Raw genomic sequence first — 21,883 nt, 5'->3', positions numbered from 1 at the left:
AGGAGAACACTGATTCTGCATCTGTCGCTACTAACACCAAGTGTGTGTGTGTGTGTGTGTGTGTGTGTGTGTGTGTGTGTGTGTGTGTGTGTGTGTGTGTGTGTGTGTGTGTGTGTGTGTGTGTGTGTGTGTGTGTGTGTGTGTGTGTGTGTGTGTGTGTGTGTGTGTGTGTGTGTGTGTGTGTGTGTGTGTGTGCACCCGTTTGTGTGCTCATCGTAACCCATTGACCACTGCTGCACACACTGTGCACGAGTGTGAATGTGTTATATATGTTGAATGGGTGCCAGTGTGACAAAGACTTATGTGTTTGCTGCCGAGCTGCAGTAGGCTGAAGTCACTGAGCTTTCCAAGCCTTTTCGGTTGGCCACACTTGACACACTCTACCGTGTCAACTAGCTGCACGAACACTCTAACAAACATCTAACCCAGTTTCCGAACATAACTAAGACTTAAAATGCCAACTTATTTTCTTCTTTTGGCAAACATTTCTGTGTCTACATAACGTAGATGGTTTAACTTTTTCATTCAGTCTTTGTGAAACTTGTCATCCTAAACAGTGCATGAATAAAAATCTGTGTAGATCTGTTCTGGTTATCTGTTTTATGTCTTCTCAACAATAACCTGTTAATCCTACATTACCCAGTGTACCACATTACTGAAGAATGAAAAGGAACAGGTGCCCCAGGAAAGACTTGACCATGCAAGCTGGTGACATTCTGCATATCAAAAAACAGCCTTACATCACTTACCTGAAGTAAACAAAAACGTGACTGTGTTAAAAGTCAGAGTTGACTGTGTGTGTGTGTGTGTGTGTGTGTGTGTGTGTGTGTGTGTGTGTGTGTGTGTGTGTGTGTGTGTGTGTGTGTGTGTGTGTGTGTGTGTGTGTGTGTGTGTGTGTGTGTGTGTGTGTGTGTGTGTGTGTGTGTGTGTGTGTGTGTGTGTGTGTGTGTGTGTGTGTGTGTGTGTGTGTGTGTGTGTGTGTGTGCGTGAATAAGAATGGTATTGAGTAAGAATGGTATGCGAGTAAGAGAAGTTTGTTGAGTAAGGATTTATGTGTGTAAGTGTGTGTGTGTGTGTGTGTGTGTGTGCGCATGAGCATGTGTGTATGTGTGTATGAGGAAAGATTGAGGTGTGTGTGTGTGTGTGTGTGTGTGTGTGTGTGTGTGTGTGTGTGTGTGTGTGTGTGTGTGTGTGTGTGTGTGTGTGTGTGTGTGTGTGTGTGTGTGTGTGTGTGTGTGTGTGTGTGCGTGAATAAGAATGGTATTGAGTAAGAATGGTATGCGAGTAAGAGAAGTTTGTTGAGTAAGGATTTATGTGTGTAAGTGTGTGTGTGTGTGTGCGCATGAGCATGTGTGTATGTGTGTATGAGGAAAGATTGAGGTGTGTGTGTGTGTGTGTGTGTGTGTGTGTGTGTGTGTGTGTGTGTGTGTGTGTGTGTGTGTGTGTGTGTGTGTGTGTGTGTGTGTGTGTGTGTGTGTGTGTGTGTGTGTGTGTGTGTGTGTGTGTCTGTGTGTGTGTGTGTGTGTGAATAAGAATGGTATTGAGTAAGAATGGTATGCGAGTAAGAGAAGTTTGTTGAGTAAGGATTTATGTGTGTAAGTGTGTGTGTGTGTGTGCGCATGAGCATGTGTGTATGTGTGTATGAGGAAAGATTGAGGTGTGTGTGTGTGTGTGTGTGTGTGTGTGTGTGTGTGTGTGTGTGTGTGTGTGTGTGTGTGTGTGTGTGTGTGTGTGTGTGTGTGTGTGTGTGTGTGTGTGTGTGTGTGTGTGTGTGTGTAGGCAGTGTGGACTTACCCTCATTGGTGAAGTGTGGAGACTCCTCAGCATAGACCTCCCCTGCTCCCACCTGTGTGAGGGCCGCCAGGTAGAACTTATAGCGGATGGCTCGTTCGGGCAGGCGGAGTGTGTACGTTGTCACGTTAGGTAGGAAACTCTGCATCTGCATAAGGCCTACACGCGACCCGTTCACTACAAGAACACACACAGTCAGTCAGCTGGTCAGGTAACAGTCATGCAGCTACTGTAAAAACACTTAACTGTCTATCATCACAACGTTCATATATATATATATCTTGTGGAAGGATGAAATAGTTTGAATAAATTCATCAAAATGAAGTTTTTAATGAAAATATGTCAATCATTATTTGAATATGTTGGCAACCTATTGTATAAAAGTGATAATGCCCTCAAAGCCGGTGTTTGGAGGATACGGTGCCAGTAGATCCTCCAAACACCGGCTTCTCTGGCATTATTATAACAAAAATACAAAAAGGCAAGTCAGTTAAGGACAACTTATTATTTAGAATGATGGGCTACAGGACCATTATCACTTATTTCACATCAAATCGTATTTGTCACATGCGCTGAATACAACAGGTGTAGACATTACAGTGAAATGCTTACTTACAAGCCCTTAACCCCCCCCCAAAAAGCGTTAACCTCTCTAGGCTAGGGGGCGGTATTTTCACGTCCGGATGAAAAGCGTTCCCAAAGTAAACAGCTTGCTACTCAGGCCCAGATATGCATATTATAACAGAACTTATTTTGCAGGCGAAACCCCGAGGACAAACCAACCAGGATATTTTGTTGTTGTTGAGGTCACTCTCTTTTCAACTAGTTTTTTTATGGGGATCTAGATTTCTAATGCACTTGCTTGCAGTTCCTATCGCTTCCACTAGATGTCATCAGTCTTTAGAAATTGGTTGATGTTTTTCCTTTCAGAAATGAAGAAGTAGGGCTGTTTAGAACGAGGGTCGAGTGTAGTGTACTGTTGTGGTTGGGGCGCACGACCTGAGAACTCGCTCCATGTTGTTTTTATCTGCTATTGAACGCAGTTTATCCTGTCTTAAATTTTATCGATTATTTACGTTCAAAAAATACCTAAAGTTGTATTAAGAAAGTTGTTTTAAATGTTTGAAAAAGATTACAGGTAACTTATTAGATATTTTGAAGTCATGTTGCGCGAGATTGAAACAGTGTTTTTCTGGATCAAACGCGCCAAATAAATGGACATTTTGGAGATATAATGACGTAATTAATCACACAAAAGGACCATTTGTGATGTTTATGGGACATATTGGAGTGCCAACAAAAGAGGATCTTCAGTTTTGTGTCGCGCATGGCGGGATGAAATATGATTGTCTGTGTTTGTTTGATGGGGTGCTGTCCTCAGATAATAGCATGGTTTGCTTTCGCTGTAAAGCCTTTTAAAAATCTGACGCGGTGGCTTAACAAGAAGTGAACCTTTAATTTGGTGAATTGTACGTGTGATTGTATGAAACTAAAATATTTCTAATAATTGAATTCGAATTTGGCGCTCTGCCATTTCACCGGATGTTGTCAAATCGATCCCGATCCCGTTAATGGGATTTGATCCCGAAGAAGTCAAAAATAGATCATATAAAACAATTATAATTGAAGAGCAGCAGAAAAATAACAGACACAAGGCTATATGGAGTCAATGTGTCATGTTTGTCATTTATTATCATGTCTTGTCCCTGTGCTCCCCATTCTATTCGTTTCCCTCTGCTGGTCTTATTTGGTTCTTTCCCTCCTTCTATCCCTCTCTCTCCCCCTCCCTCTCTCACTCTCTCGCTCTCTCTTCTCTCTATCGTTCCGTTCCTGCTCCCAGCTGTTCCTATTCCCCTAATCATCATTTAGTCTTCCCACACCTGTTCCCGATCCTTTCCCCTGATTAGAGTCCCTATTTATTCCTTTGTGTTCCGTTCCTGTCCCGTCGGTTCCTTGTTTAGTATTCACCATGCTGTGATTGCGTTTCGCCCTGTCCTGTCGTGTTTTTGCTGTGATTGTGTATCGCCCTGTCCTGTCGTGTTTTTTGCCTTCATCAGATGCTGCGTGTGAGCAGGTGTCTCTGTCTACTACGGCCTGCGCCTACCCGGCGACCTGCAGTCTGTGGCCGCTTCTCCAGTTATTCCCTCTACAGACTAGAGGATTTCTGTTATTCCCTGTTTGGACTTAAATAAACTCTGTTTCTGTTAAGTCGCTTTTGGGTCCTCTTTCACCTGCATGACAGAAGGAACCGACCAAGGAATGGACCCAGCGACTTCAGACGCTCGTTACACTGCCGTCGAGATCCAAGGAGCCATGCTCGGCAGACACGAGCAGGAATTGTCTGCTGCTCGCCATGCCGTGGAGAACCTGGCCGCTCAGGTTTCCGACCTCTCTGGACAGTTCCAGAGTCTACGTCTCGTGCCACCTGTTACTTCCTGGCCTGCCGAGCCTCCAGAACCTAGGGTTAATAACCCACCTTGCTACTCCGGGCAGCCCACTGAGTGCCGCTCCTTTCTCACGCAGTGTGAGATTGTGTTCTCTCTCCAACCCAACACATACTCTAGAGAGAGAGCTCGGGTTGCTTACGTCATTTCACTCCTTACTGGCCGGGCTCGAGAATGGGGCACAGCTATCTGGGAGGCAAGGGCTGATTGCTCTAACAAATTCCAGAACTTTAAAGAGGAGATGATTCGGGTTTTGACCGTTCAGTTTTTGGTGGGGAGGCTTCTAGGGCCCTGGCTTCCTTATGCCAAGGTGAACGGTCCATAACGGATTATTCTATTGAGTTTCGCACTCTTGCTGCCTCTAGTGAGTGGAACGAGCCGGCGCTGCTCGCTCGTTTTCTGGAGGGACTCCACGCAGTGGTTAAGGATGAGATTCTCTCCCGGGAGGTTCCTTCAGATGTGGACTCTTTGATTGCTCTCGCCATCCGCATAGAACGACGGGTAGATCTTCGTCACCGGGCTCGTGGAAGAGAGCTCGCATCAACGGTGTTTCCCTGCTCCGCATCGCAACCATCTCCTCCTCTGGCTTTGAGACTGAGCCCATGCAGCTGGGAGGGATTCGCATCTCGAATAAGGAGAGGGAACGGAGGATCACCAACCGCCTGTGCCTCTATTGCGGAGTTGCTGGACATTTTGTTAATTCATGTCCAGTAAAAGCCAGAGCTCATCTGTAAGCGGAGGGCTACAGGTGAGCGCAACTACTCAAGTCTCTCCATCAAAGTCCTGTACTACTTTGTCGGTCCACCTACGCTGGACCGGTTCGGGTGCTACATGTAGTGCCTTGATAGACTCTGGGGCTGAGGGTTGTTTCATGGACGAAGCATGGGTTCGGAAACATGACATTCCTTTCAGAGAGTTAGAGAAGCCTACGCCCAGCCTTAGATGGTAGTCATCTTCCCAGTATCAGATTTGAGACACTACCTTTAACCCTCACAGTATCTGGTAACCACAGTGAGACTATTTCTTTTTGATTTTCCGTTCACCGTTTACACCTGTTGTTTTGGGTCATCCCTGGCTAGTATGTCATAATCCTTCTATTAATTGGTCTAGTAATTCTATCCTATCCTGGAACGTTTCTTGTCATGTGAAGTGTTTAATGTCTGCCATCCCTCCCGTTTCTTCTGTCCCTACTTCTCAGGAGGAACCTGGCGATTTGACAGGAGTGCCGGAGGAATATCATGATCTGCGCACGGTCTTCAGTCGGTCCCGAGCCAACTCCCTTCCTCCTCACCGGTCGTATGATTGTAGTATTGATCTCCTTCCGGGGACCACTCCTCCTCGAGGTAGACTATACTCTCTGTCGGCTCCCGAACGTAAGGCTCTCGAGGATTATTTGTCTGTGTCTCTTGACGCCGGTACCATAGTGCCTTCTTCTTCTCCGGCCGGGGCGGGGTTCTTTTTGTTAAGAAGAAGGACGGTACTCTGCGCCCCTGCGTGGATTATCGAGGGCTGAATGACATAACGGTTAAGAATCGTTATCCGCTTCCCCTTATGTCATCAGCCTTCGAGATTCTGCAGGGAGCCAGGTGCTTTACTGTTGGACCTTCGTAACGCTTACCATCTCGTGCGCATCAGAGAGGGGGACGAGTGGAAAACGGCGTTTAACACTCCGTTAGGGCATTTTGAGTACCGGGTTCTGCCGTTCGGTCTCGCCAATGCGCCAGCTGTTTTTCAGGCATTAGTTAATGATGTTCTGAGAGACATGCTGAACATTTTTGTTTTTGTCTATCTTGACGATATCCTGATTTTTTCTCCGTCACTCGAGATTCATGTTCAGCACGTTCGACGTGTTCTACAGCGCCTTTTAGAGAATTGTCTCTACGTAAAGGCTGAGAAGTGCTCTTTTCATGTCTCCTCCGTTACTTTTCTCGGTTCCGTTATTTCCGCTGAAGGCATTCAGATGGATTCCGCTAAGGTCCAAGCTGTCAGTGATTGGCCCGTTCCAAGGTCACGTGTCGAGTTGCAGCGCTTTTTAGGTTTCGCTAATTTCTATCGGCGTTTCATTCGTAATTTCGGTCAAGTTGCTGCCCCTCTCACAGCTCTTACTTCTGTCAAGACGTGTTTTAAGTGGTCCGGTTCCGCCCAGGGAGCTTTTGATCTTCTAAAGGAACGTTTTACGTCCGCTCCTATCCTCGTTACTCCTGACGTCACTAGACAATTCATTGTCGAGGTTGACGCTTCAGAGGTAGGCGTGGGAGCCATTCTATCCCAGCGCTTCCAGTCTGGATAAGGTTCATCCTTGCGCTTATTTTTCTCATCGCCTGTCGCCATCTGAGCGCAACTATGATGTGGGTAACCGTGAACTGCTCGCCATCCGCTTAGCCCTAGGCGAATGGCGACAGTGGTTGGAGGGGGCGGTTCCTTTTGTCGTTTGGACAGACCATAAGAACCTTGAGTACATCCGTTCTGCCAAACGACTTAATGCCCGTCAAGCTCGTTGGGCGTTGTTTTTCGCTCGTTTCGAGTTTGTGATTTCTTACCGTCCGGGTAGCAAGAACACCAAGCCTGATGCCTTATCCCGTCTGTTTAGTTCTTCTGTGGCTTCTACTGATCCCGAGGGGATTCTTCCTTATGGGCGTGTTGTCGGGTTAACAGTCTGGGAATTGAAAGACAGGTTAAGCTAAGCACTCACGCACACTGCGTCGCGCGCGCTTGTCCTAGTAACCTCCTTTTCGTTCCTGTTTCCACTCGTCTGGCTGTTCTTCAGTGGGCTCACTCTGCCAAGTTAGCTGGTCATCCCGGTGTTCGAGGCACTCTTGCGTCTATTCGCCAGCGCTTTTGGTGGCCGACTCAGGAGCGTGACACGCGCCGTTTCGTGGCTGCTTGTTCGGACTGCGCGCAGACTAAGTCGGGTAACTCTCCTCCTGCCGGTCGTCTCAGACCGCTCCCCATTCCTTCTCGACCATGGTCTCACATTGCCTTAGACTTCATTACCGGTCTGCCTTTGTCTGCGGGGAAGACTGTGATTCTGACGGTTGTCGATAGGTTCTCTAAGGCGGCACATTTCATTCCCCTCGCTAAACTTCCTTCCGCTAAGGAGACGGCACAAATCATTATTGAGAATGTATTCAGAATTCATGGCCTCCCGTTAGACGCCGTTTCAGACAGAGGCCCGCAATTCACGTCACAGTTTTGGAGGGAGTTCTGTCGTTGATTGGTGCGTCCGTCAGTCTCTCTTCCGGGTTTCATCCCCAGTCTAACGGTCAAGCAGAGAGGGCCAATCAGACGATTGGTCGCATACTACGCAGCCTTTCTTTCAGAAACCCTGCGTCTTGGGCAGAACAGCTCCCCTGGGCAGAATACGCTCACAATTCGCTTCCTTCGTCTGCTACCGGGTTATCTCCGTTTCAGAGTAGTCTGGGTTACCAGCCTCCTCTGTTCTCATCCCAGCTTGCCGAGTCCAGCGTTCCCTCCGCTCAAGCGTTTGTCCAACGTTGTGAGCGCACCTGGAGGAGGGTGAGGTCTGCACTTTGCCGTTACAGGGCACAGACGGTGAGAGCCGCCAATGAGTCCAAGGTATTGTTGCGGCCAGAGAGTGTGGCTTTCCACTCGCAACCTTCCTCTTACGACAGCTTCTCGTAAGTTGACTCCGCGGTTCATTGGTCCGTTCCGTGTCTCCCAGGTCGTCAATCCTGTCGCTGTGCGACTGCTTCTTCCGCGACATCTTCGTCGCGTCCATCCTGTCTTCCATGTCTCCTGTGTTAAGCCCTTTCTTCGCACCCCCGTTCGTCTTCCCTCCCCCCTCCCGTCCTTGTCGAGCGCACCTATTTACAAGGTACATAAGATCATGGACATGCGTTCTCGGGGACGGGGTCACCAATACTTAGTGGATTGGGAGGGTTACGGTCCTGAGGAGAGGAGTTGGGTTCCGTCTCGGGACGTGCTGGACCGTTCACTCATCGATGATTTCCTCCGTTGCCGCCAGGATTCCTCCTCGAGTGCGCCAGGAGGCGCTCGGTGAGTGGGGGGTACTGTCATGTTTGTCATTTATTATCATGTCTTGTCCCTGTGCTCCCCATTCTATTCGTTTCCCTCTGCTGGTCTTATTTGGTTCTTTCCCTCCTTCTATCCTCTCTCTCCCCCTCCCTCTCTCACTCTCTCGCTCTCTCTTCTCTCTATCGTTCCGTTCCTGCTCCCAGCTGTTCCTATTCCCCTAATCATCATTTAGTCTTCCCACACCTGTTCCCGATCCTTTCCCCTGATTAGAGTCCCTATTTATTCCTTTGTGTTCCGTTCCTGTCCCGTCGGTTCCTTGTTTAGTATTCACCATGCTGTGATTGCGTTTCGCCCTGTCCTGTCGTGTTTTTGCTGTGATTGTGTATCGCCCTGTCCTGTCGTGTTTTTTGCCTTCATCAGATGCTGCGTGTGAGCAGGTGTCTCTGTCTACTACGGCCTGCGCCTACCCGAAGCGACCTGCAGTCTGTGGCCGCTTCTCCAGTTATTCCCCTCTACAGACTAGAGGATTTCTGTTATTCCCTGTTTGGACTTAAATAAACTCTGTTTCTGTTAAGTCGCTTTTGGGTCCTCTTTCACCTGCATGACACAATGTGCAGGGGCACAAGTTAGTCAAGGTCATTTAGGTAATATGTACATGTAGGTAGAGTTAAAGTGACTATGCATAGAGAATTAACAGAGAGTAGCAGCAGCATAAACGGGGGGGGGGGGGGGGGGCGGGGGGAAATGCAAATAGTCTAGGTATCCATTTTGATTAGATGTTCAGGAGTTTTATGGCTTGGGGGTAGAAACTGTTAAGAAGACTTTTGGACCTAGACTTGGAGCTCCGGTGACGCTTGTCGTGAGGTAGGGTGGCTGGAGTCTTTTAGGCCCTTCCTCTGACACCACCTGGAATAAAGGTCCTGGATGCAACTTGGCCCCAGTGATGTACCGGGCCGTACGCACTACCCTCTGTAGTGCCTTACGGTCAGAGGCCGAGCAGTTGCCATATAAGGCAGTGATGCAACCACTTTTTGAGGATCTGAGGACCATGCCAAATCTTTTCAGTCTCCTGAGGGGGAATAGGCTTTGTCGTACCCTCTTCACAGCTGTGTTGGTGTGCTTGGACCATGATAGTTTGTTGGTGATGTGGACACCAAGGAAGTTTAAGCTCTCAACCTGCTCCACTACACCCCCGACGATGAGAATGGGGGCGTGCTCAGTCCTCCTTTTCCTGTAGTCCATAATCATCTCCTTTGTCTTGATCACATCGAGGGAGAGGTTGTTATCCTGGCACCACACCACCTCGTTCCTATAGGCTGTCTCATTGTTGTCAGGCCTACAATTGTTATGTTGTCAGCAAACTTAATGGTGGTGGTGGAGTTGTGGAGTGGACTGAGCATGCACCCAAGGGACCCCCGTGTTGAGGATCAGTGTGGCATATGTGTTGTTACGTTACCTTACCACCTGGGGCAGACCGTTAGGAAGTCCAGGTTCCAATTGCAGAGGGAGGTGTTTAGTCCCAGTGTCATTACCGTAGTGATGAGCTTTGAGGGCACTAGAGTGTTGAACGCTGAGGGACTATGGTGGTCTGCTTGAAACATGTAGGTATTACAGACTCAGTCAGGGAGAGGTTGAAAATATCAGTGAAGACACTTGCCAGTTGGCCAGTGCATGCTCGGAGTACACTGGTAATCCGTCTGGCCCTGCAGCCTTGTGAATGTTGACCTGTTTAAAGGTCTTACATCGGCTACAGAGAGTGTGATCACACAGTCGTCCTGAACAGCTGATGCTCTCATGCATGCTTCAGTGTTGCTTGCCTCGAAGTGAGCATAGAAGTAATTTAGCTTGTCTGGTAGGGTCGTGTCACTGGGCAGCTCGCGGCTGTGCTTCCCTTTGCAATCTGTAATAGTTTGCAAATCTTGACACATCCGACGAGCATCGGAGTCGGTGTAGTATGATTAAATCATAGTCCTGTATTGACGCTTTTCCTGTTTGATGATTCGTCGGAGGGCATAGAGGGAGTTCTTATAAGCTTCCGGGTTAGAGTTCTGCTCCTTGAAAGCGGCAGCACTTGGCTTCTGGTTGGGGTGTGTACGTACAATGCACTTATTGATGAAGCCAGTGACTGATGTGGTGTACTCCTCATTGTCATTGGAAGAATCCCGGAACATATTCCAGTCTGTGCTAGCAAAACAGTTCTGTAGCATAGCATCTGCGTCATCTGACCACATCTTTATTGACTGAGTAACTGGGGTTTCTTGCTTAAATTTTTGCTTGTAAGCAGGAATCATGAAGATATAAATATGGTCAGAATTGCCAAATGGATGGCGAGGGAGAGCTTTGTATGCGTCTCTGTGTGTGGATTAAAGGTGGTCTAGAGTTTTTTCCCCTCTGGTTGCACATTTAACATGCTGTTAGAAATTAGGGAAACAGATTTAAGTTTCCTTGCATTAATGTCCACGGCCACTAGGAGCGCCGCCTCTGGATGAGCATTTTCCTGTTCGCTTCTGGCCCTATACAGCTCATTGAGTGTGGTTTTAGTGCCAGCATCGGTTTGTGGAGGTAAATAGACAGCTACGAAGAATATAGATTAAAACTATCTTGGTAATTGTGTGGTCTACAGCTTATCATGAAAACCTCGAGACTCCCTTACTATTAGATTTTGTGCTCCAGCTGTTGTTTACAAATATACACAGACCGTTACCCCTTGTCTTACCGGAGGCGGCTGTTCTATCTTGCCGGTGCAGTGTAAAACCGGGCAGCTGTATTTTACCCATTTGTCGTTCAGCCACGACACAGTGAAACATAAGAATGACAGTTCTTAATGTCCTGTTAGTAGGATATTCGTGATCGTAGTTTGTCTATTTTGTTATCCAATGATTGTACGTTGGCTAATAGTGCTGATGGTAGAGGCAGATTTCCCACTCGCCTTCAGATCCTTACAAGGCACCCTAACATACATCCCCGATATCTCCGTCTCCTTCTCATGCGAAGCACAGGGTTTTGGCCATTGTTGGGCATCTGATAGAAATCCTTTGCGCCCGACTCATTAAAGAAAAAAAACTCTTCTTCCATGACGATGTGAGTAATCACTGTCCTGATATCTAGAAGCACTTTTCGGTCATAAGGGACGGTGGTAGAAACATCATGTACAAAATAAATAAGAAATAACGCAAAAAAAACACACACAATAGCACGATTGGTTAGAAGACCGTAAAACGGCAGCCATCTCCTCCGGCGTCATTATCTAGAGGAATTAGAAAGATCTTTCCGACCTTCTACCCAAAGTTCTTGTGCAGTGTATACCGCTGAACTGATAACGTGTCTGTCGTTTGACTGTGTAACTAACCAATCAGAAGTGCTCACCTTTCTGCTACTTGACTGGGTAGCCAATCAGAAGAGCACCCCTCTCTGTCTTTTGAGTGGGTATCCAATCAGAAGAGCTCCCCTCTCTGTCTTTTCAGTGGGTATCCAATCAGAAGGGCTCACCTGTCTGGTAGTTGAGTTTATATCCAATCAGAATGCCGTTAGGCTCCAGGGGTTTGTCCCACTCCAGGTGGATAACATCTGTACTCCGCTGGATGATCTTAAAGAACTTAGGAGCTTCTGGCACTAAACACACAGGGGAGAGAGGAAAAGAGAGGGGGAAGGATAGAAATGAAGAGAGATGGAGGATGTTAGAATGAGGGAGAGCGTGGGAGAGAGAAAGAGGGAGAGAGTTGGTAGGTGTAGGAGAGAGAGTGAGTTACAGTGTAAAAATCATTTGTCCAATGGACTGTATGACAGTTGGAGTTGTCCTTCTCTCTCCCTGTCTCACCTCCTTCCTTGGTACGGAACTCCACATGGTTGCTAGGCGGTCCCTCGTAGCGATTGTTGGCGACCACCATGTATATGCGGTAGTGGCTGTATGGCTGTAGGTCTGTCAGTATGCCAGTAGGCTGGGCCACGGTACTGTAGAACCCTTTAGTCTTCTTCTCTTTATTCACACGCAGACCTTTCACCATGCTGCCCTCACGCCAGTAGTACACCTGAGAGAGAGGGCCCACACACAATGTCATCACAGGGTGGTAGAAACACATGGTGTGTCTGTATGTATGTCTGTCTGTGGCCACGTGTGCCGTGTGCGGTGTGTGTGTGGCGTGTGTGTGTGTGTGTGTGTGTGTGTGTGTGTGTGTGTGTGTGTGTGTGTGTGTGTGTGTGTGTGTGTGTGTGTGTGTGTGTGTGTGTGTGTGTGTGTGTGTGTGTGTGTGTGTGTGTGTGTGTGTGTGTGTGTGCGTAGTGGGCTACAGTTCTCACCCTGTACTCCTTGAACTCTCCCAATACAGTGCTGGGATCTACTGGGGTCCAGTGGACATTGACCTTGGTGCTGTCAATCTTAGACACTCGCAGGTCAGTGGGAGGGGCTGTGGGCTCTGGAGGTACACACAGGTAGGAGATCATCAGCATGACGAGAGAGAAAGAAGAGAGAGACGAGAGCTAACATTTGCTCGTTCCAAAAAGATGATGAATGGTAAAGAAACGTTGCTTCATGTGTATATAGGTTTGTGTGGGTACGTACTGTCCTCCCCAGAGTATCCTATGATGATATTGGACTCGCCTCCCGGTCCAAAGTCATTCACAGCCCGCAGTTTGATCTCATAGGGTACGTAGGTCTCTGTGTCGTGGACAATGTGCTTTGCACCCACTGTAGTCACATTACTCCATTCCTCCCCCGTGTCCTTACGTCGCCACCACACCGAGTAGTGCAGGTTAGGGCCGTTTCGCTCTGTGTCCAACAAGGGCTGGAAAGACACACACATTAATTAGTCTAGTTTTTACTGGCTGAAACAACCTTGCCATTGAGGGTGTCATGGCTCCTCATGAAGGGTAATGGGCGAAACCATGACATCAGTCCCTGCTATGATCCTCTTTCTGTCTCTCACCTCCCAGCTGATCTCCATGTTGTTCTTCTTGGTGCCCCAGCCTTTCAGGCCTCTAGGGATAACATCTGGAGCTAAAACACAGAGGGACACATGTCATGTCTCTGGCTAAAATACACTACCGTCAAAAGTTTTAGAACACCTTCTCATTCAAGGGTTTTTCTTTATTTTTACTATTTTCTACATTGTAGAATAATAGTGAAGACATCAAAACTATGAAATAACACATGGAATATTATAGTAACCAAAAAAGTGTTAAACAAATTCAATTCTATTTTGTATTTGAGATTCTTCAAATAGCCACCCTTTTCCTTGATGACAGCTTTGCACACTCTTGGCATTCTCTCAACCAGCTTCACCTGGAATGCTTTTCCAACAGTCTTGAAGGAGTTCCCACATATGCTGAGCACTTGTTGGCTGCTTTTCCTTCACTCTGCGGTCCAACTCATCCCAAACCATCTCAATTTGCTTGAGGTTTGGGGATTGTGGAGGCCAGGTCATCTGATGCAGCATTCCATCACTTTCCTTCTTAGTCAAATAGCCCTTACACAGTCTGGAGGTGTGGTGAGTCATTGTCCTGTTGTTAAACAAATTATAGTCCCGCTAAGCGCAAATCAAGTGTGCCTTGAATTCTAAATAAATCACAGACAGCAATGCATCCCCACACCATAACACATCCTCCTCCATGCTTTACGGTGGAAAACACACATGCGGAGATCATCCGTTAACCCACACCGCGTCTCACAAAGGCATGGCGGTTCGAACCAAAAATCTCAAATTTGGACTCCAGACCAAAGGACAAATTTCCACCGGTCTAATGTCCATTGCTCATGTATTTCTTGCCCCAAGCAATTATCTTCTTCTTATTGGTGTCCTTTAGTAGTAGTTTCTGTGCAGCAATTGGACTATGAAAGCCTGATTCACACAGTCTCCTCTGAACAGTTGATGTTGACTGTTGTCTGTTACTTGACCTCTGTGAAACATTTATTTGGGCTGTATATTTCACAGAACTCCTAAAAAAGACACCCCCACCTGCCCTCCCTTCACCCTCCCTCGTTCCCTCCATTATCCTCCTTGATAACCCACTCCTATTGTGGTGAGGATTGGCTGGAGAAAGATCTGGTCGAACATCCTCCTAAATTCCCTATTCCCTACCCCCATCCATCCCCTCTCTCCCTCCCGGTGTCTGACTCACGGGCTCCGCTGGTCTGGTATCGTTGCGAGGGAAGGCTGGGGAGGCTCTGGCCCACAGAATTGACAGCGATGACTCTGAACTGGTAGTTGACGAAAGGAGAGAGCTCCAGGATGACAGTGTTGAAGTCTCCGGGATAACTAGACAGGTTCTGCCACTTGCCTGACTCCCAACGGTCCTCCTCAAACTGAACCACGAACACTGCAGGGAAGAGGTGTGACAAGCCATGGAACGGTTGAATGTATGTATTGGGGTTACATTGGGAAGTAGTCTTGTGTGTGAGTGAGTGAGAGAGGTGTGTGTGTGTGTGTGTGTGTGTGTGTGTGTGTGTGTGTGTGTGTGTGTGTGTGTGTGTGTGTGTGTGTGCGTGCGTGCGTGCGTGCGTGCGTGCGTGCGTGCGTGCGTGCGTGCGTGCGTGCGTGTGTGTGTGTGTATTTACGTGTGATGTTACTTTATGTGAAGTGTGTACACGTGTGTGTGTATTTACATGTGACGGGGCTGTTGTGATCATCTCCATGTATCCAGGTGAGTCGTATGTTGCGTTCTTTAGCGTCAGACAGCTCCAGGTCCGTGGGAGAGTCAGGACGGTCTACACACAGGAGGGCCATAGGGTTAGATGGTACACAATCACAAACACACAACACATGCATTCAAGCAAACACACACTCATGCACACACGCATATTGACACACACACACCAGCACGTGCACATGCATGCACAGACACACTCATACGCACACAGACACGCAACCAAACACACTGATACGCACACACACGTATAGTGCATTCGGAAAGTATTTTCCAGATGTTGTTACGTTACAGCCTTATTCTTAAATGGATTATTTATGTTTTTTTCTACCATAAAGGCCTGATTGGTGGAGTGCTGCAGAAATGGTTCTCCCAGCTCCACAGAGGAACTCTGGGGCTCTTTCAGAATGGTCATCAGGTTCTTGGTCACCTCACTGTTTTGGTACCCTTCCACAGATCTGTGCCTCGACACAATCCTGTCTCGGAGCTCTATGGACAATTCCTTTGACCTCATGGCTTGGTTTTTGCTCTGACATGCACTGACCTTATATAGACAGGTGTGTGCCTTTCCAAATAATGTTAAATCAATCGAATTTACCACAGGTAATCAATGGAATCGATTTAATTTAATTCATTTTAGAATAAGGCTGTAACGTAACAAACTGTGAAAAAAGTCAAGGTGTCTGAATACTTCCCAAATACACGCACACACACACACACACAGATGCACAAACATACACCCTTTCAGCCATAGGCATATTTATACTCATATCTCTTACACACTGCATTCATTCCTTTGGCATTAGGAAGCAATAGTCCAAACGAACCACTGTTATGCTTATTAGAGTGAGGAGAGAGCAAAAAAGATAGAAATACACACAGAGAGAGAGAGAGAGAGAGAGAGAGAGAGAGAGAGAGAGAGAGAGAGAGAGAGAGAGAGAGAGAGAGAGAGAGAGAGAGAAAGAGAGAGAGAGAGAGTGAGAGAGAGAGAGAGAGAGAGAGAGAGAGAGTGGTAGAAAAGGCCACGGATGTTACCTGTAGGCAAGACACTAGACAGGGAGGCGTCCTCTGTGAGGGGGGCAGGGGGGTAAAGGTCAGAGGTTAAAGGTTAGAGGTTAGTCAGAGCATTAGTATAGTGGAGGAAACCCATCCACTACAGTACTACAACTGGTGTAGGGTGAAGTTGCCCCTAGACGCTAATCTTGGGTCAGTTTAGCATTTTCTTGACTAGTGGTTAAGGATAGAATTGGAAGAGGGGAGACTGATCCTAGATCTGCACTATAACTACACAACCAGGAAACATATGCAGTACGATCCACCACCGATGCTGACGACCTACATGAGAGTAAATTCAGTGACATAAAACAATTCCATGTATTATAGTGTTATCTATGCAGGGCTAACTACAACGTTAAGAAGATGTGGGTTGATGAGAAGATGATTTGTAGAATGAAAGTAGACCATTTTCAAATCCATGTTGAACCAATCCATGTTGGTTTATGTAGCTGGGTCTTGTAGGGCGAGAGTGTGTGTGTGTGTGTGTGTGTGTGTGTGTGTGTGTGTGTGTGTGTGTGTGTGTGTGTGTGTGTGTGTGTGTGTGTGTGTGTGTGTGTGTGTGTGTGTGTGTGTGTGTGTGTGTGTGTGTGTGTGTGTGTGTGTGTGTGTGTGTGTGTGTGTGTGTGTGTGTGTGTGTACCTGACACAGTAAGGCGTGCCGAGGCAGTGTCTTGGTCAATCTCTGTTTTAACAGTGCAGGTGTATGTTCCCTCATCTCCCTCATGGACATTGGGGATGGACAGAGAATCCTCATCCTTCTTCAACCTACAGTGCATAGACAAGGAAGGGAAAATATTACTGTGCTTGAACTATTGGAAACAATTAACTATTACAACCAATGATACAGTGCTAACATAATCACCAATTGTGGTCAATAAGGTATAATAATATATATATATATAATAATATAATATAATATAATAAGGCTCCCTATATTTTCTATGTATGTTTTCTGCCATAGGTAAATGCTCATGCAAAATAAATAAGGTGTGTAAACGGTGTTTACTATAGTACTTATTACAACATTATTACAACATTATCACTACATTATCACACTTTAACTTGACCTTACTATTGATCAATAGTGTACAATTCATCACATATCACACAGGGGACAACAAAGTTACAGAAAGCTGTTGTTGATTGTGTTTTGGGGTGTGTTTTACCTCGATCCCAGGGAGAGAGGCTTGTCATCCTTCAGCCAGGTAACAGTGATGGGCAGGGTGAGGTCTGATTTGACCCGGCAGTCGAAACGAGCCATGGTGCCTCTGATGGCTGACTGGTGCTCTGGAGCCCTGACAATACGTGTCGGCTCTGAAACACACCCGGGAAACAACACACACGCATGCATATCCAGGACAATAAGTGGGGATAGAAGGAAGGCAATGTCCTCCTTGATCCCTGACAAACACATTTGTGGAATTTCCGATCAGCTGCAACTCAATAATATGAACTTGTCGCTTTCTCATGATATGGGATGTTATTAAGGCCACTTTCTTATGACATGGGATGAATGAGAATGACAAATGCACTGCTGAATATGAATGTCCAATGCGAACCTCTAAGAAATGTCGTCTGCTCTGAGAAAGGAAAGGTCTGAGGTGTGATACAAGTCTTTAGAGAGGATGGAAGATTCAATCCAAAATCACATGGGTTGATAAAAGGCACTTAGAACTGTTTGGCAACGACACAGGGACTATTTGGCACCGAGGAAGAAGAAGGATGGTGTGCTGTGATGTGATTGGTTGCTCTCTAACCTTTGACCTCCAGGCGGACCTGGTTCTCCTCCTTGCCCAGGATGTTGCTGGCCACGCAGGTATAGGTCCCCTGGTCCTCAGCCCGTGCACGCTTGATCTCTAGGGTCCCGTTGATGTAGACCCGATAGTGACCACCGTCCAGACCACTTCCTTGACCATTCTTAAACCTTTATGGACACACACACAGAGGGGGGGAAATACTCAGCGTAAGACACACTTTTTTCAAGTAACAGAAACGGAACATGATCCATACTGTTCCATTATTTTAAAAGCACGGAAACCGGTTAGTAACGTTATTTTACGTTGCAGGCATTTCTTTTCTAGTTCCACAACAAAACACAACAACACTCCTATACAAAGCCCTCACTCTGTCACTCAGAATCTTATTCCAGCATCTGCCTGCAAGCTGAAAATCTCTGCCTGTCATGCTGGTGAAAGAGGACCCAAAAGCGACTTGGCGAAAACAGAGTCTTTAATCCAGTAAAGTAAATACAAACAAAAAACACAACTTTCACTCGAAATGACGAGGACAAACTGGAGACTCGATCTTGAACAGCAGGTGAACAGCAGGTTGCCTCGGGAAGGCACTTGAACCAGACAGACTCAGACACCTGCTCACCACGCAGCATCTGAGGAAAACACGACACGACAGGGCGATACACAAACACAGCACGGTGAATTCTAGACAAGGAACCGACAGGACAGGAACGGAACACAAAGGAAGAAATAGGGACTCTAATCAGGGGAAAGGATCGGGAACAGGTGTGGGAAGACTAAATGATTGATTAGGGGAATAGGAACAGCTGGGAGCAGGAACGGAACGATAGAGAGAAGAGAGAGCGAGAGAGTGAGAGAGGGAGGGGGAGAGAGAGGGATAGAAAGAGGGAAAGAACCTAATAAGACCAGCAGAGGGAAACGAATAGAATGGGAAGCACAGGGACAAGACAAGATAATAAATGACAAAACATGACAGTACCCCCCACTCACCGAGCGCCTCCTGGCGCACTCGAGGAGGAATCCTGGCGGCAACGGAGGAAATCATCAATGAGTGAACGGTCCAGCACGTCCCGAGACGGAACCCAACTCCTCTCCTCAGGACCGTAACCCTCCCAATCCACTAAGTATTGGTGACCCCGTCCCCGAGAACGCATGTCCATGATCTTATGTACCTTGTAAATAGGTGCGCTCTCGACAAGGACGGGAGGGGGAGGGAAGACGAACGGGGGTGCGAAGAAAGGGCTTAACACAGGAGACATGGAAGACAGGATGGACGCGACGAAGATGTCGCGGAAGAAGCAGTCGCACAGCGACAGGATTGACGACCTGGGAGACACGGAACGGACCAATGAACCGCGGAGTCAACTTACGAGAAGCTGTCGTAAGAGGAAGGTTGCGAGTGGAAAGCCACACTCTCTGGCCGCAACAATACCTTGGACTCTTAATCCTGCGTTTATTGGCGGCTCTCACAGTCTGTGCCCTGTAACGGCAAAGTGCAGACCTCACCCTCCTCCAGGTGCGCTCACAACGTTGGACAAACGCTTGAGCGGAGGGAACGCTGGACTCGGCAAGCTGGGATGAGAACAGAGGAGGCTGGTAACCCAGACTACTCTGAAACGGAGATAACCCGGTAGCAGACGAAGGAAGCGATTGTGAGCGTATTCTGCCCAGGGGAGCTGTTCTGCCCAAGACGCAGGGTTTCTGAAAGAAAGGCTGCGTAGTATGCGACCAATCGTCTGATTGGCCCTCTCTGCTTGACCGTTAGACTGGGGATGAAACCCGGAAGAGAGACTGACGGACGCACCAATCAAACGACAGAACTCCCTCCAAAACTGTGACGTGAATTGCGGGCCTCTGTCTGAAACGGCGTCTAACGGGAGGCCATGAATTCTGAATACATTCTCGATAATGATTTGTGCCGTCTCCTTAGCGGAAGGAAGTTTAGCGAGGGGAATGAAATGTGCCGCCTTAGAGAACCTATCGACAACCGTAAGAATCACAGTCTTCCCCGCAGACAAAGGCAGACCGGTAATGAAGTCTAGGGCGATGTGAGACCATGGTCGAGAAGGAATGGGGAGCGGTCTGAGACGACCGGCAGGAGGAGAATTACCCGACTTAGTCTGCGCGCAGTCCGAACAAGCAGCCACGAAACGGCGCGTGTCACGCTCCTGAGTCGGCCACCAAAAGCGCTGGCGAATAGACGCAAGAGTGCCTCGAACACCGGGATGACCAGCTAACTTGGCAGAGTGAGCCCACTGAAGAACAGCCAGACGAGTGGAAACAGGAACGAAAAGGAGGTTACTAGGACAAGCGCGGCGACGCAGTGTGCGTGAGTGCTTGCTTAACCTGTCTTTCAATTCCCCAGACTGTTAACCCGACAACACGCCCATAAGGAAGAATCCCCTCGGGATCAGTAGAAGCCACAGAAGAACTAAACAGACGGGATAAGGCATCAGGCTTGGTGTTCTTGCTACCCGGACGGTAAGAAATCACAAACTCGAAACGAGCGAAAAACAACGCCCAACGAGCTTGACGGGCATTAAGTCGTTTGGCAGAACGGATGTACTCAAGGTTCTTATGGTCTGTCCAAACGACAAAAGGAACGGTCGCCCCCTCCAACCACTGTCGCCATTCGCCTAGGGCTAAGCGGATGGCGAGCAGTTCACGGTTACCCACATCATAGTTGCGCTCAGATGGCGACAGGCGATGAGAAAAATAAGCGCAAGGATGAACCTTATCGTCAGACTGGAAGCGCTGGGATAGAATGGCTCCCACGCCTACCTCTGAAGCGTCAACCTCGACAATGAATTGTCTAGTGACGTCAGGAGTAACGAGGATAGGAGCGGACGTAAAACGTTCTTTTAGAAGATCAAAAGCTCCCTGGGCGGAACCGGACCACTTAAAACACGTCTTGACAGAAGTAAGAGCTGTGAGAGGGGCAGCAACTTGACCGAAATTACGAATGAAACGCCGATAGAAATTAGCGAAACCTAAAAAGCGCTGCAACTCGACACACGTGACCTTGGAACGGGCCAATCACTGACAGCTTGGACCTTAGCGGAATCCATCTGAATGCCTTCAGCGGAAATAACGGAACCGAGAAAAGTAACGGAGGAGACATGAAAAGAGCACTTCTCAGACTTTACGTAGAGACAATTCTCTAAAAGGCGCTGTAGAACACGTCGAACGTGCTGAACATGAATCTCGAGTGACGGAGAAAAATCAGGATATCGTCAAGATAGACAAAAACAAAGATGTTCAGCATGTCTCTCAGAACATCATTAACTAATGCCTGAAAAACAGCTGGCGCATTGGCGAGACCAAACGGCAGAACCCGGTACTCAAAATGCCCTAACGGAGTGTTAAACGCCGTTTTCCACTCGTCCCCCTCTCTGATGCGCACGAGATGGTAAGCGTTACGAAGGTCCAACTTAGTAAAGCACCTGGCTCCCTGCAGAATCTCGAAGGCTGATGACATAAGGGGAAGCGGATAACGATTCTTAACCGTTATGTCATTCAGCCCTCGATAATCCACGCAGGGGCGCAGAGTACCGTCCTTCTTCTTAACAAAAAGAACCCCGCCCCGGCCGGAGAGGAAGAAGGCACTATGGTACCGGCGTCAAGAGACACAGACAAATAATCCTCGAGAGCCTTACGTTCGGGAGCCGACAGAGAGTATAGTCTACCCCGAGGAGGAGTGGTCCCCGGAAGGAGATCAATACTACAATCATACGACCGGTGAGGAGGAAGGGAGTTGGCTCGGGACCGACTGAAGACCGTGCGCAGATCATGATATTCCTCCGGCACTCCTGTCAAATCGCCAGGTTCCTCCTGAGAAGTAGGGACAGAAGAAACGGGAGGGATGGCAGACATTAAACACTTCACATGACAAGAAACGTTCCAGGATAGGATAGAATTACTAGACCAATTAATAGAAGGATTATGACATACTAGCCAGGGATGACCCAAAACAACAGGTGTAAACGGTGAACGAAAAATCAAAAAGAAATAGTCTCACTGTGGTTACCAGATACTGTGAGGGTTAAAGGTAGTGTCTCAAATCTGATACTGGGAAGATGACTACCATCTAAGGCGAACATGGGCGTAGGCTTCTCTAACTCTCTGAAAGGAATGTCATGTTTCCGAACCCATGCTTCGTCCATGAAACAACCCTCAGCCCCAGAGTCTATCAAGGCACTACATG

General features: G+C 47.7%; 1 protein-coding gene across 16 annotated transcripts in view; it reads right to left on the bottom strand.

Annotated features, from left to right (window-relative positions):
- Window positions 1-21,883, bottom strand: part of LOC124002448 (neurofascin-like) — a 168,203-nt gene that overhangs the window by 30,348 nt on the left and 115,972 nt on the right. For 13 of the 16 annotated variants that reach the window (XM_046309834.1, XM_046309827.1, XM_046309824.1 and 10 more), the window contains 12 exons: window positions 17,683-17,849; window positions 17,092-17,239; window positions 16,566-16,690; window positions 15,906-15,938; window positions 14,830-14,931; window positions 14,346-14,543; window positions 13,154-13,224; window positions 12,790-13,012; window positions 12,528-12,643; window positions 12,049-12,259; window positions 11,721-11,843; window positions 1,795-1,968 (listed from right to left, as the gene is read on the bottom strand). In XM_046309834.1, the coding sequence (XP_046165790.1) occupies window positions 1,795-1,968; window positions 11,721-11,843; window positions 12,049-12,259; window positions 12,528-12,643; window positions 12,790-13,012; window positions 13,154-13,224; window positions 14,346-14,543; window positions 14,830-14,931; window positions 15,906-15,938; window positions 16,566-16,690; window positions 17,092-17,239; window positions 17,683-17,849 (1,691 nt within the window). The remainder of the gene's footprint in view (window positions 1-1,794; window positions 1,969-11,720; window positions 11,844-12,048; window positions 12,260-12,527; window positions 12,644-12,789; window positions 13,013-13,153; window positions 13,225-14,345; window positions 14,544-14,829; window positions 14,932-15,905; window positions 15,939-16,565; window positions 16,691-17,091; window positions 17,240-17,682; window positions 17,850-21,883) is intronic. The other 3 variants (XM_046309839.1, XM_046309832.1, XM_046309837.1) reach the window with 1 other exon arrangement.

This window comes from Oncorhynchus gorbuscha, linkage group LG18, assembly GCF_021184085.1.
Source record: "Oncorhynchus gorbuscha isolate QuinsamMale2020 ecotype Even-year linkage group LG18, OgorEven_v1.0, whole genome shotgun sequence".
Lineage (NCBI taxonomy): Eukaryota > Metazoa > Chordata > Actinopteri > Salmoniformes > Salmonidae > Oncorhynchus > Oncorhynchus gorbuscha.
This window is presented reverse-complemented; position numbering and strand designations above follow the sequence as displayed.